The sequence below is a fragment of the Stegodyphus dumicola genome, chromosome 9 (assembly GCF_044657685.1).
Source record: "Stegodyphus dumicola isolate Sdum_Otavi_A_Nest chromosome 9, ASM4465768v1".
Lineage (NCBI taxonomy): Eukaryota > Metazoa > Arthropoda > Arachnida > Araneae > Eresidae > Stegodyphus > Stegodyphus dumicola.
Genome location: NC_140776.1, coordinates 104,188,692 through 104,204,966, shown reverse-complemented (window position 1 = coordinate 104,204,966; position 16,275 = coordinate 104,188,692). Strand labels below are relative to the sequence as shown.

The window sequence follows — 16,275 nt, the reverse complement described above, 5'->3', positions numbered from 1 at the left end:
ATTCATTATTCAGATCCTAATTCTGGATGTATTCTCTTCAATAATTAAATTTTTAAGTTAATTTTAAATCAGAAATGAAATTATTGGAAGAGGTGTTTTCTCTAGTAACAGTGTAAAACCAATCAAAGTTATTTACTCTGTTTAGCTGAACTTGTGCAGTTTTAAAGTTTCGGTAAATTTGTGTCATTATTATATGCATTTTGGTTAGTATCATTTGGTTGGTGCAGAATCAGATATGTATGATATTGGTAATAATTAAAGTTTGTGACAAAATTTTGCTTTCCAATTTAGTTATTTTTGTCACACTGTTTTCTCCTTTTGCAGTGATGGTACAAAATTATCGAAGCGTCAAGAATCGCTTGGAGTGGAATATTTTAAAGTATGCTATAAATTTTATTATATTGATTTTCATGTTAATACATTCCATATTACATCAACATTCAATCAAATTACAAGAAGAGTTCTTTCTAACATAACTCTTAATATATTTCCCAGAATGCTATTCATAATTTAATGTCATTTTCTTTTAAAACAATTAAACAGTTCCCTCTGCTAAAATAAATGTACTTTTGTTTCCACACAAGAATTGAATTTTTTTAAATATTTCATCTTTTATTCCATTAATATATTATTTCAGTTTATAATAGAATTACAGTTTTGATTTTTTTTTTTTTTTTTTTGTTTGTTTGTTGCTAGCAGATGCTAAAAATGATATTTGTGTAGCATTTTAAATCTATTATAATATTTTTTTTTTAATTGCAGGAAAAGGGATATTCTCCTGATGCATTGCTGAATTTTCTTGCTGCTGCTGGAGGTGGGTTTGGAAAGCAAGAAGGATGTTATGTTTATGATTTGAAGACCTTATCCTCTAAAGTACACTTTTTTAAATTTTATAGTTTCAACTTTATTTAATTTGGGCATAATGTTTACATATCTAGCTTATTATTTCAGAATTATTGTAATACATATTTTTCAAAACAGTGGAAATTGTGAATTTGATGTGAAACATCTAATAATTGACTAGTTTTACAAAAATGAAAGAAAAGAGATTAAAAAAAAAATTTTAACATTTACAAACTTTGGAATATTCAAATTTTGTCTTTTGAGGTAAGGAGCAAAATGTGGACTGCAGCATTCATTGCATTGAAGATTAGATTAGAAACAATTGCCATGCACTGAATGCTTCTTAGCTATGGATAAGATGACTTAACTAATGAAAGCCATTGGTTGTTTAGAAGCGGTCAAATGCAACCAATTGCTGTGAAAGTCTTTAAATGTCCCAAAGTATCATTTCCATATCATAGAACTGAAAATTAGAAAAAGGTTGTAGGCATTCAACATCATAAAATGGGGAACAGGTATTTAACTCTAATGGACAGAAGAAACCATTGTATGAATGCCATTCTTCTACAACAGCAACTTCTGAGGTCTTCATCAGTGTAGTCTCTTCGAAATTGACTTCAAAATGTGGGTTTGTATACTCCTTTAACTGAAAATTAGAAAAAGGTTGTAGGCATTCAACATCATAAAATGGGGAACAGGTATTTAACTCTAATGGACAGAAGAAACCATTGTATGAATGCCATTCTTCTACAACAGCAACTTCTGAGGTCTTCACCAGTGTAGTCTCTTCGAAATTGACTTCAAAATGTGGGTTTGTATGCTCACAGACCTGCAATTTGTGTTTCTTTAACACCGAGCCATTGGGAGCAATAGCTTGCAGAGTGTGGGTGCAAAGGAATCTTAGATGGAGAGGAAATGAATGTTCTTTTCTCAGATGAGTCCCACTTTAGTATACAACCTGACATAAGATAGCTTATCATAGGAGAGAATTTGGCATTCAGAATAAATCTGAATTTGTAAGTGTTCAGAGAAGGCAGAGTGATTTCTGTTTGTGACTGTACTAATCTGTACATCATCAGAAGTGGATCACTGGTAACTCAGTGATCTAGGGAGGAAATCTTTTAATTTTTTGTTGTCCTTTATGCTCTTACAACCTGATGTGAATTCCTTTTCTTGGATGAAATTGCTAAGTTACATAACGCTTGGTAATGGGATGACTTTTTGTTGAAAGAATCCTTTGAGTGGATTAGTTAGTATGTTCCCTTGAGATAAAACAGGTGTTTGGGATATTCTGGGGAGAAGGATCACTGGTCAGTTATCACCCTCCAAAACAATTCAACAACTGGAGATCACATTGTGCAAAAGTGGCAAAATATACTCTAGTGCCTCCTTGATAACATCATTGTCTCGAAGCATTACTTTTGGCAGAAAAGTCTGTACTTATTAAAACTCATTTTTACCTAAAACATTATATTTTATAATAAGGCAAATATTTCAAAACTTTTCATGACCTGTCAAAAATTAATTCATAACACATTTAGTGGAAATAAACGTTACAATTAGGTTACTGTAATGAATCTTCAGAAGGCTCATTGCTCAAGGTCAGTGTTACGGATGTACAGAATGAAATCTTAAGAAGAAAATTTTGTATTTTCTTTACTTAAGTACCCATAGCAAAAATTTGTAAAATTTTGAAATCCTGAGTGCATGAGCGTCAGGATGCCTGTGTTTTCTAGTTATTTGTTGTAAAGAGACGGAAATGTAGGGCATGTAAAAGGATTCAGTGCTAACTTGAAATGTCTGGATTAAGTGCGCTGTCACAGGTATGTTCTCTTAGTATTCACCACTAATATTTTCACTATATGAGTTTTCTGATTGCTAGAGAAACAATATTCTACATCACATCCCCCCCCCACACACATAACGTGTGTAACGTGTTCACACGTTACAAGCAAAATCAAAGCTCCTTTGCTCCTTTTAGTTAATTAATTGATGTAGTTAATATTTGTGTGCTATTTAATTTTTTCTCTCTTTTTTTCAGTTTCAGTTAGAAAATATGAACACTAGTCCCTGTTCAGTGGACATGATGAAATTAAATATTTTTAATCGTAATTATATAGCTAAAGAACTGTGTACTGAGAAGGGTTCTGCTGCTTTGATAGAAAAATTAAGAGAACATTTGCTTGAAAAATATGGCAAAAAGTAATTAATGTTTATGTATATTTTTGGGTGTTTTTTTATAAAGATTTTACATAAATATTTAAACTTTGCATTAGAAGAATTTCTTTACTTCCTTGTTCGAAGTAAAGGAAATACTGTAAACAGGAAAAATTCTGGGTATCATATTTGAATGGAAATATCTATTTTGATTGCCCTTAAATCCATTTAGATGATTTTTTTGGCATGACTTCTGCATATACAGAAAGAATAAAAGACTATTTTTTCCAAAACAGATTGTAAAATGGATTTAAAAGGGATTCAGAAGGGATATTTTTGTGACATTTGTGTGTATGTATCTTGTATAACTCAACAATTAGCCGTAAAATGTGTGAAATTTTATATATGGGAATGCTGTAACATCTAGTTGTGCACATCCCTTTTTTGTTGCGATCAGCCACACCAAACATATATGTATATGTACACCCAACCCTCTTACCCAGCTGGGTCAGTTCTATTTTTTATTTGTATGTGTTGTGAAATTTTTGCTATCAAAGTGATTGAATTAAGTTGTTTTTATGTTCCGGTTAAGGTTTTATGCATTTAGTTTATCTGTATGCACAATTTAAAACTTTTTAAGTCCTGCCAGGCCTAACAAGACCACCTTTTGTTTACATTTGGAGCTTTTAGTAGCATAGTGAATTATGTCACTTGGTGCTCTAACTGTAGTGTCTTGTTTGCCAGTGGAACCAAAAGTTAACTTAAAATTTTGGTACTATTCCGTTTTGAGGACCATAAAAATCGCCAAACTGTTCTTGATGCCAGTGCTGCCAAAAATAATTGCGGCAACCCTAATGCAAGAAAGGAAGTATAATAGTAAATAACTATCTAAGATTTTATTGTTTTAATTTAGATGAAAGGTTAACTTCATATAATACTTTTTTATTATTATAATTTATATAAAAAAGGGTAAATGTAACTGAATGAAAGCATAAGAGTAATTAACGATTTCAGATCATTATTACAATATATATATATAAAAGCAAACATAACTGAATGGATTCCTGCATCGCTATTTTGCTACCAAGTTATCGCTAAAGCATAATTTCATCTCGTTGGTTGTTGATAAATAATTTTCTGTAAGGAATGATGCCTTTTCTTTGAAAAAATTCTATTGCAGCCTTTTCATCATTGTTAAAATTTCATCATTGTTTCATCATTGTTAAAAGTTGTTAAAACCATAGGATACCAAAAAATGTTTTAAAAATTAAACTTATATTTCAATGCCGTCTTAAGAAATATAGAATTATCTAAATTTACGCAATTTGAAATCAGCGCGTAACCTAGATTTGGCACACCGTTAAATGACTGTGTTTGTTAGGAACACTGTTAAATGGCCGTGTTTGCTAGGTTTGCCGCTTTTGTGCATACATTTTCGCTGCAGTTTTTTTACGGTCCTCAAAACGGAATAGTACCAAAATTTTGTCAGGGGTGAAACTAGAGTTTCCAGCGTCCGGGGACAACTGAAGAATTTGCACCCCTTTCTGTGTGCCAAGAATGGAAAACATTTCATTAAAAAATTTCGTAGCATCAATTTGGCACCCCTTGGATGTTGTGCCTGGGGAAAGATGTTCCCCCTTGCCGCACCCTAGCTACGCCACTGAATTTTGTCTTTTTGCCTGTTGGCCAAGTTGCAATTTTTTTTTTTTTTTTTTTTTTTGTATAGAAGCTCTAATTTCAAATGCAAAAATTGTTTAAGCTGTTTTTAACTGTATTTGGTGTTGTTTTAGATGTTTCTGTATTTTACAATTTTTAATGAAGATGTCTTCAGATTTTATGGATTTTTGCCTTGCTACAAAGTGAAAACTGAATTGATTGAGAAATGTATCCTTAATGTTGAAGGAATATTCTCGAGGAAATAAATTTAAATGGAGTGCTGCAAAAAATGCGTATAATTTAATAGGCCATACAAGAAAGTCATGTGCTATTCACATTAGATTTTTTTATGAAAAAGGTAATGTACATACCTTTAAATAACTAATAACTAATAAATAAATAATACATACCTTTAAATTTTTTGTTATGTTTTAAAAAAAAATTTAGAGGTATGTACATTACCTTTAAAATGTTTGAAGTTATCAGTGGTATGTGATCCATTTATTTTTATTTCCTATTACTAACTCTCAATAAACATATTCAGGATATGTATATGTGACGCACATAAGAAAGTATATGTATAAAAATATGTGTATGTGCCCATTTTATGAAAAGCAAATTACAAGAGGAAATATTCATGTAAAATAAGATCAGATTTTACCCTTAAAGTTTACAAAAGTTCTGATTTGTTTTAGTGCATAAAATTTGCTCTAAAAATTGAAATTATAAGTTGATCATTATTTGAAATGTCTCTTATTTTCTTTAATTTGAAATTGAAAATTACTTTGAGAAAAGTTAATTTTTCTTTGGTTTTTATATTTGCTTACATCTTGTGTAGTTTCCAATACATGTTCAGAAACTTTTGATTTATGGTAGCGTCATAAAATTTATCCACGAATAGGAGTATGTATTGTGTAAAGGAAAAGAGTATTACTAAATTTAATATCTTTAACTACTTTGAAATACACAGTACTATTCATAGATGCTTTTTAATGCATTGTGTTCTTTATTTAGACTTTCTTTAAGAATGATATATGATGTGTAGTTCTCCTCTCATTCGTTTCAAGAAATTAAAGTTCGTTTTCAAGAAATTAAATTAAATCCTAGTTAGTAGAAAAAAAGTAGAAGACTATGCAGGTGTTTATGGTATTTTAAACGCTTGTAGAGTCATTAGGTTAATTAGAAGCAGAAAAGAAGGAAAATTATGCAACCGCCTTCGCCGGGAATCGAACCACTGACCTCTGGAATACCAGCCCAGCGTGCTACCGTTACACCACGAAGGCACGCTAGGGATGTGGGAGAAATACCTTATATACTCCCTTTTTTAAAGGGCGGCTAGGGTTTTAGGGGATCTAGTCGCCAAATCCTGGGTGCAGAGAATCATCATCCACAACCTTTTTTTTAGTTCGGGCGCCGCTTTTAGAATCATTAGGTTAATTGGAAGCAGAAAAGATGAAAAATTAGCAACCGCCTTCGCCAGGAATCGAACCACGGACCTCTGGAATACCGGCCCAGCGTGCTACCGTTACACCACAAAGGCATGCTAGGGAAGTGGGAGAAATACCTTATTATCAGTTTTAAGATTTTTACTATAGGTTAGTTTTAGATGTTTTGTTAAGTACAAATACTTTAAAACTCTCAAAGCATATTTGAAATATGTCTCATCATAACAATTTTGAAATCTACTGAAATAATTTACGCTGAAAGATATGTCTGGTCTCTAGTACCGTGACTAATATACAAGAGTGCTCCTATTAGATTTCTATATTTGACATTTTGATTTAAATTAGATTGGCTTAGTTTAAGATTAGTCTCCATTGGTGTATCATAAAGTTTTGAATTTTCAATATCATACAGTTTAGCTAAAGATTCAATATAATTTTCCTGACTCAGTGTTAAGATATTACTTTTCTCATTATCATATTCAATATCAATTCCAATGTAGCTTTTTACTTTATTTAGATCCTTCATTTTAAATTTATTATGTAGTTGTTCCTTAATATCATTAATTACCCGAGTATCTCTGCAACATATAAAAAAATCATCAACAATTAAAAGAATATATACAAATACATCATTTTCAGGTTTTACATAAAGGCAATAATCATATTTACTTCTACGAAATCCTAAACTCTCAATATACTCGTTAAAACACTCATACCAAGCACGAGGGCTTTCTTTCAACCCATATAGTGCTTTCTTTAATTTATACACTCTATTCGAATTATCATTATAGCCTTGTGGTTGTTTAACATAAACCTTAGACGCAACATAACCATTTAAAAAGGCAGTCTCAACATCCATTTGATGAATATTTAAATTATACCGACAAGAATATGAACGTAACAGTTTTAAGGTTTGCATCTTAATGACAGGGGAGTAAGTATCCTCAATACTATCTTTTTGCTGGAAACCTCGAACCACTAATCTAGCTTTAAAAACATTACCTGGTTTTCTTTTGAATACCCACTTTACATCTAGAATTGATTTATCCTCTGGTTTAGTCACTAGTGTCCAAGTGTTATTTTTAACAATATTGTTCATTTCACTGTCCATTGCCTCTTTCCAATGTCCAGCCTCACTGCATGTTGTCGCCTCCTCAAAGTTACCTGGAACTGTAGCATCACAAAAATTTGCACTAACACCGTAGTACCCGAATTCTTCATGAAATCGAACTGGTGGTTTGATTTGCCTTCTTGGTCTCATTCCACTTTTTTTTTCATCTTCATTTATCACACTGTCCTTGGAGTTATCATTACTCGATTCACATGACACTTCTTGAGGTTCATTCTTCTTATTTGTATCATCATTCTTATCTTCATCATCACAACCTACACACATTATGTCTTCTTCAATAATGTCAACATGCCTGGCAACTATTATTCTGTTATTTATCAAAACTCTATATCAAACTTCTGTATATCCAAGTAAAATTCCAAATTCAACCTTTTTATCCCACTTAGACTTTCTCTTTTCTTCTCGTATTCTTACATACACTCTACTTCCGTATAATTTCAATTCATTAGCAGATGGTTTCCTATTGAAAAATATTTCATATGGTGTCTTCTTTACAATAGTATTTGTTATAGCCCTGTTTTTCAAATAAGCAGCAGCTTTAATTAATTACTTCAGGCCACTAACGTCTGTCAACTTTTGCTTCGGCTAAAAGACATCTTGCCATATCCATTACAGTTCTGTTGTAACGCTTAGCAGTACCATTTAGTTCATACATATGGTGTACATATGGTTTGTACATATGGTGGGCATGACTTTATCTTGAAACCTTTTTCTCTTGCAAATTTGTATATCTTGCTATTCATATATTCACTACCATTATCACATCTTAGTTCTTTGATAGTCTTCCCTGTTAAATTTTGAATTTCATTTACGTATTCAATTAAGCAATCAGAGACTTGATCCTTAGATTTGATACAATAAATTTTTGCCAACTTGCTATAATCATCAATAAAACTCACAAGGTATTTCTCACCATTTCATCCACGTGTTCTGTGAGGTCCATTTACATCTGTACGTATAATCTCCAGAATATCTTCTGCTTTTCTTCTATTATTCTTGAATAGTAAATTGTGCATTTTATTTTCAATGCATATGGCACACTTCATATATTCGGTTTCTATTTCTTTAGGGATTCCTTCTAATAGCTGATCTTTGCACATAATATCCAGATATTTAAAATTTACATGTCCAAATGAACGGTGCAATTTTTCCTTTTACGTTAACTTACTGTTGGTCAAATTTGCAAATATTTTACTATTTTTAACATAACTCTTTACTTTATATAAACTTTCTTCTTTCTTTGCTATTGCTACTAATGAACCATTGACATCATATATTTTAGAGAACTTTTCTTTTGAAACTATTTTATGATTATCAGTAATCTTCGAATAACTTAATAAATTTGCTTTCATTTCTTTTACATAAAATACATTCTTCAATGTTACGAAAAATTCAGAGTTATATACAGGAAAAGAAACTATTATATTGCCAACCTTTGTAGCTTTCAAAATCCTTCCGTCACCGACTTTCACTTGAATAGGATCCTTCAAAGTGACTTGCTCTTTGAAATATTCATCACTGTTTATAATGTGGTCTGTCCATCCGCTATCCAGTAACCAATTGATTTCATTTTTATTCGTCACAGTATTTGCACTGGAACATGTCATGTTACTTTCGATAACAGTGGTGTGAAAACTATTGCCTTGATGACTGTTTATTCTATGGTTAGAGTATGCTCCACCCTCACGATGTCCACTAAAAGCACGACTACATCCTCGATTGTTTGAAGAACTTCGACCACGATAATTAGTGGAGCCATTACCACGACAGTTCCTTTGGACATGCCAACAATTCTTTTTAATGTGACCAGGTTTTCCACAATTATAGCAGACATTCCCTTGTGGACCCGATTTGATTGTTTCAGTTTTGAAAGCATTTAATTTTTCTGCTGGTGCACAATCTTCATAATCATTTTTCTCTTCAAGTAATTTTGATTTGATTTTGCTCTTTAGGTAATCGACTGTTCTGTCCTTCTCTGGTAATACATCTATTAAGTCACAAATGTGACTGTAATTTGAAGGTAATGCTAAGAGCATATAGTTCAATTTTTCTTGTTCCGTCACGGTGGTGCCGGCATGTTTCAATTCGTTCACATACTTCTCAAAATCATAGAAAAATATATTAATATCAGGATAATTTTTCAGTTTCACACATTCTAAGTTATTTCGACAAACAATTTGTAGGGATGTTGAAGTTTTTAAATACATTGCATCAAATTTCGTAATTATATCAAATGCAGTCTCACACTTGTGAATATATTCCAATTGCTTGTTTGTTATGGCTCCGTAAATGTAATTACTTGGTCGTAAATGTATTAGTTTGGATATCCTTTTCTTCCCATTTTTCCACATCATCGTTTTCACTGACTTTTTGCTGAACCACATCTTTACACTTTTTAAATTGAAGAAATTTCATCATACACACTTTCCAATTAAAATAGTCTGAACCATCAAATAGCGGTATGCTGATATCACTGCTTCTTGTACATGCCATTTTTATGCTAGTACCAGTAACTTTTAAAACAAATTATAACTACTAAGTTCTTCATTCATATTCGTGAACCCTGAGAACTGCTACCATGTTAAATAAATCGATATATGAAGAAGCAAGTCGAAAAATAAGAAACGTATCTTTTCATATTTTTTATTGAAACTTAACAACACATGCACAACATTACAACGGCATCCATAGCTCGCACACAGAGAGAGAGAACTTGGTGTTGCCAATATGGTAAATATAAATGTACCAAACTAACACTTATACGCTTTAGATAAAGAATTCATGAAAGTCTGTGTAGCCACTGCTAATAAGTTTTCTTTTTACTTTCTATAGTTCCTTACACTTTTCGTTGATGCTACACACAGTTAATGTGTGGGATAATTTAATAAATTAAATGATAATTCCCAGAAGGGATTTGACATATTTTTGTTTACAGTGATAAAGAAAATGTTTAGAATTCAAACATCATGCAGCAAAATTTTTATTGTTATATATTCTTGTTGCTAATCTAGAGAACTTCATGACAACAAATATTATCAAAGAGAGTGCTGCTACGTCACTCCTCCCCCAGTAACAACATAGTTATGATACAGTTTATAACTTGCAATAACAATAAAAAATTCTAGTGTTCATGCGATGTATACAAAAATGAAAGGGATATATATATATATATATGTAAGAAAAATAAAGAATATGTAAAAGATTAAATTAACAATGTAAATTTCTCTTCTCAATTCTAAAAATAGTAACCTGTTTCTGCACTGCGGTGTTTCGAGACTATTCTATGCCATATGATTCTTACATAATTCTGATGATGTAAATGGAACTAAAACTCAAACAGCCAATAGTAGCGTCGCGGCGCGCAATGAACTGGAAGTTGATCTGTCAGCACTATTCTTATCTTCAGAGCAGATGTTTTTATTTTATTCGGCTTATAATTCCTTACTAAATGTAGTATTTCATCTCGATGTACTCCTTTGATATGATTTAAATCAAGTTCCTAGTCATTATAAATATCACGAATACACATCAAATAGTTTTCTTGTTGCAATTTTCTAATTTCGACTATGTGTAATGTATGCTTTACGCATGCGCGCATTGAAAGACATGTTTAATAAAATAAACAAATAAATATTAAGCTTTTCTTTGTAAATTTTGATACCCTTTGGATCATAATTGCTCTTTATTTCATAAATTACAGTTTCATATTTTTAATTTTATAATTTCTGCATGCCATCTTACCAAATTTAAACTGACAATTTATAATCCGGAAAAACCGATGATCCGTAATCGCTGATGTCCCAACGAGTCCGGATTAAAGACTTTTGACTGTATTAATCATGTCAATAATAAAATTAATTAATGAACTTTATTAGTTAACTGCATAAATTTAAAATTCTATTAACTGCTATGCATAACTACGCTTGCCAGACGTTCCGGTTTGACTGGGACAGTCCCAGTTTTCAAGAGAAAATCCCAGTGTCCCGGCTGGTTTACTTCATCTCCTGGTAAAAATTAAATTTAGTTTTATAGATGACCCCAAAAAAGTCTAAAAATAATTAACTGTGAAGGATTATATAGGATAATTACTTTGTCATTTATTTCTGTACTGTATAAAAAATGAAAACTTTAGCGAAGTGATGGTATGCTAATAAATAATATTGTCTTGTCTCGCTAATCATGACCGTGGTCGATGTGAGAGATTCTCATGGCAGGGCCAATATTGGGCACCAGTTGTCCATTTCAGAAATCTGGCAAGCCTATGCATAGCATTATTTTCTAGTTTTTGAAGCTATTGTTACCATCTTATTTTTTTGGCAAAAAATTATTAGTTAATTCAAAAATATGAAATATAAAAATAAAAATGTTCCTTATTTCTTTTTGCACTTGCAAATAATTATGCAAATATGAATTTACAATTTTTAAAGCCTGAAAAATGCATGTACGCTATGTTATCATCATATGATGATTTGTAGGTGCTTTCTTTTTTACCACAATATTTTTGACTAAAACTATGATACTAATTCAGAAGTCAAACAACAAAAATCAGCGTTAATTTACAAAATTTTCACAGGACTAGTTTCGATGGTTTTACCGAACCATCATCTTCAGCTGCAAAACCGCAAATGAACAAGATAGGAAATAATGTTTAGATAAGATAAGAAAGCCTGGAAAAGAATAAGCAAGTGGCGCCATCTGTTGGCGAAATCAGAACTAAAACATAATTTCTCTAAAAGCCGAAGGCAAATTTGGATTGGAATTAGGATCGTTAACTAGAACAGAAAGATTTTTATGAATGTGAAATGCTTCTAGAAAATCCAGTTCTCCAATGGAAGATGTTTTTTGAATAATTTTGGCAGCAGAAAAATTGAAAGTGTGATTTTCGGACCAACAATGTTGAGCAACAGAAGACTTCTGTGTTTCCTTTTTTCTAACATATGCCTCATGTTCTTTGACGCGAAATTTTAAGGCTCTCTTAGTTTGGCCAATGTAAATTAAACCGCACTGGCAAGGAATCCTATAAATACCCCAGGAATTCATATCCGGAATGGGGTCCTTGAGTATAGAAGTTGGAATTTTATTGATGGGAGAGTAAACAACCCGAAAGTTAAATTTCTGCAAAATATGTGCAACTTTGTAGCTAATTGATGGAAAGAAGGGAATGACAACAGAATTTTTATAATCTCCTAAAATAAGAGTGTGGCTTTTAGTGTGTTGAGATGAGAATTTTTTAACTGCTTGATTAATAATGTTGGGTGCAAAGCCCCTGTCAATAGCTATTGCTTTTAAATAATTTAGTTCTTCATCAAGGGCTAGTTTGGAGGAGCAAACTTGAAGAGCACGGAAAACATAGGAATAAAAAATAAAATGACGCTAACTTTTGTTTAGTCGGATGACATGATTTAAAGTGTGGTGGAAGGCAAACCGATGAAGGTTTACGGTAAACTGTAGTACTGAAGTTGGATGTGTTACGTGTGACCAGAATGTCGAGAAACGGAAGAGAATTGCAAGTCTCAAGTTCAAAAGTGAACTGAATAGCAGCATCAATAGAATTCATTGTTGAAAGAACTCTATTTAAATCATCTTTATTACCTTCAAACAGGGTAAAAGTCTCGTCTACGTAGCGGAACCATGCCGGGAAGTTTAAAGTTTCAAACAATTTTGATTCATAATAATGCATGTAGATATCAGCCAGGATGGGACTGAGGGGGCTTCCCATGGCTAATCCCTCAGTTTGCTTGTAATATTTATTTTGGAAAACAAAATGTGTTTGTTTCAAACAGAGTTGAGTGAGAGAAATTAGCTCATCAATTTCGATGCAAGAGAAATGAAATTCGCGAAGTCTGGTTTCTAGACATCTTAATGCACCCTCCACTGGGACATTGGTGAATAATGATTTTACATCAAAAGAAACCATGAGTAAATTACGAGGAGAAATGTTTTTAACCTTTTTTACAAACTCTATTGAATTTTTTATGGTGTAAATGTTATTGTCTAATAGAGTGGAAAATCTAGAAACTAAATATTTAGCTAATGGATACGAGGCAGTACCTAAATTTGATACAATAGGGCGGAAAGGAATACCACTTTTATGAATTTTGGGAAGAGCATATAATCTGGCACAATTCGCAAGATGGGATAAGCGAATGTTTTAAGTTGCTTGAAATGATTTGCGAAGATTTGATCGCAGTTTTTATTTTGGATAAGTCCGAAGGTGAAGGATCTTTAGGGATCGGATTATATGGTCCTTCGTTTAGTGACACCATCGATGTAAGTGTTCTTATCCATGACGACTATCTGGCCACCTTTGTCGGCCTTTGAAATGATAATATCCGGGTTAGAATGAACTTAAATGTTAATGTTGTCATTCCCTTCTTTCCATCAATTAGCTATAAAGTTGCACATATTTTGCAGAAATTTAACTTTCGGGTTGTTTACTCTCCCATCAATAAAATTCCAACTTCTATACTCAAGGACCCCATTCCGGATATGAATTCCTGGGGTATTTATAGGATTCCTTGCCAGTGCGGTTTAATTTACATTGGCCAAACTAAGAGAGCCTTAAAATTTCGCGTCAAAGAACATGAGGCATATGTTAGAAAAAAGGAAACACAGAAGTCTTCTGTTACTCAACATTGTTGGTCCGAAAATCACACTTTCAATTTTTCTGCTGCCAAAATTATTCAAAAAACATCTTCCATTGGAGAACTGGATTTTCTAGAGGCATTTCACATTCATAAAAATCTTTCTGTTCTAGTTAACGATCCTAATTCCAATCCAAATTTGCCTTCGGCCTTTAAAGAAATTATGTTTTAGTTCTGGTTTTACCAACAGATGGCGCCACTTGCTTATTCTTTTCCAGGCTTTCTTATCTTATCTAAACATTATTTCCTATCTTGTTCATTTGCGGTTTTGCAGCTGAAGATGATGGTTCGGTAAAACCATCGAAACTAGTCCTGTGAAAATTTTGTAAATTAACGCTGATTTTTGTTGTTTGACTTCTGAATTAGTATTTATTCGGCGTGTTATTGTGTCTTAATTAAAACTATGATGTTTTTGAACCACTTTATTTTTAATGATGATGTTTTTCCTATAATGTATAACAACATTTTTGCCTTGCTTTGTTTTCTCTGTGATGTTTTGGTCCGCAGTGTATTTGCTGCATTGTTTTCGGTGCACACTGACTCAGAATTAGGAAAACTCAATAAAGTAGGATTTACCAGATCATTTTTGCATTGCTCAACTTTTTCTTTTGCTTCTTTGGATTGCTTTGCCATGGTTTTTCTTAGCACCTTTTAAGTACTTTTAGAGTAATGCCTGATTTTTGGTGGCGTCCATGATATATTGCTTGTAGAAATTAATTAGACCAAGCAAATTGTGCAATTTATGAACGGTTTTTTGGTAATCTGTAATTCAAGATGACATTTACTTTTCACGATGAGATTTTGAGCCTTCCAGAATAATCAAGTATCATAGAAATTGTAGTTGATTCATTCCCATAACTGACTTTCTGAGATTTATACGAAGACCATATTTTTCTAATTGGGAAAAAACTACTTTTAGATGCTCTGAATGTTCATCTTCCATTGAATAAGCTATTAAGATGTTGTATAAATATGGGAAAAGAAGGTCCAGTCTGAAAAACACTTCATTGTTGAATCGTTGAAATGTAGATGGGGCATTCCTTAACCCAAAGCTCATTATGGTTAACTCGTTTAACCCAAACGATATTGCTGTTTTTTTTTTTTTTTTTTTTTTTTTTTTTTTTTGGTCTCCTTCAGCAATTGGAATCTGAAAGTAAGCTTTAAATAGGTCAATTTTTGAAAATATGCTTTTGTTTTAATGCATGGGGAAAGTCCTCTGATAGCTAATGAACCAGGTAGGATAATGCTCAGGTTTACATTAAAACATCTGTACTCCCCTCATGGTTGCAAACTTCCATCCTTCTTGAAAACTAAATAAAATTGACTGTCCCATGGAGATTTTGAAGGTCTAATTATGTTAATTTCTAACATAGATTTGTTTAAAGTTAACAGTTTAAAGTTTGTTAAAAAATCTGTGCCTGAAATAGATCAATCCACTTTAGCGATTACAAAAGGAAATTGGAATGACCGATGCAAGCTTAAATCCAGAGTTAAAATTTTGAAACCAAAAGTGGGTATTATTGTTCCATTTGCAGCATAAAGTTTTAAAAAATACATATTTTATGGTTTGATATTGTTGGAATGGTGAATAAATCAACACTGTTGTCCACAAGAAAGCTCAAACCTGTTGTTTTAATGAATAATTAGTATTGATGACAATCTTTAAATTTATTTGCAGCAGAACCTCATCAAATCTACTGCTGAGTGAAGTTTTATGATGCCTTCCAGCTACATGGGCTTTTATATTTATTAGGGTAACATTTATCATCAAATTTTAGAGTGATAGTAGCAGTATGATCCATTGGGATTATACTTTTTCCTTGAATGACTAAGACTCATGCTTTGATTAAAGCCAGAATGTTGACTTTTACTTCTAGACTATATGTGAACATTTAGTTCGGAAGTCTGTTTTTCCAAGTTAGAGCACAGTATTCATTACAGAATTGTCTGCACCAGCAGAAAAAATTTCTATTGATGAGTTCGTTTCAAATATTTTATTTGCCATTATTGATAAGTTATCTAAGTTTTTCATTACATAAATCGTATTAATTTTAATGGATTCTGGCAATTTGCCAAGCCACAAGGTTTGCAAAACTTTATCTGCTAAATTTGTTCCAGCAAATGATTTCAATTTTGTGCAATAACTGACTTTGTTTTCATGACACTGTTTTCATTGCTTTCTTTAAAAGTATTTAAAAGTCTTCCTTTAACAGCATAATATTTATCATTCCATTCATTTTGGATTATATCCCATATATTTTCTACTTATTTTAATTCTAATTGTTTATTTATTTTATTTTATTTGTCAAATGCCAGTTACATTGGCTGTTAGGCCATTAAATTCCTTGCTTGCCAATAGCACTGAAATCTACAAGAAAAATTTGTCAGTGCTTCACAC

General features: G+C 32.1%; 1 protein-coding gene across 1 annotated transcript in view; it reads left to right on the top strand.

Moving 5' to 3' along the window:
• The window catches only part of GluRS-m (putative glutamate--tRNA ligase, mitochondrial), a 76,805-nt gene that overhangs the window by 47,134 nt on the left and 13,396 nt on the right, over window positions 1–16,275 (top strand). Inside the window, exons 7-9 of the mRNA XM_035369840.2 lie at window positions 325–379; window positions 763–873; window positions 2,885–3,045. Coding sequence (XP_035225731.2) covers window positions 325–379; window positions 763–873; window positions 2,885–3,045 — 327 coding nt within the window. The remainder of the gene's footprint in view (window positions 1–324; window positions 380–762; window positions 874–2,884; window positions 3,046–16,275) is intronic.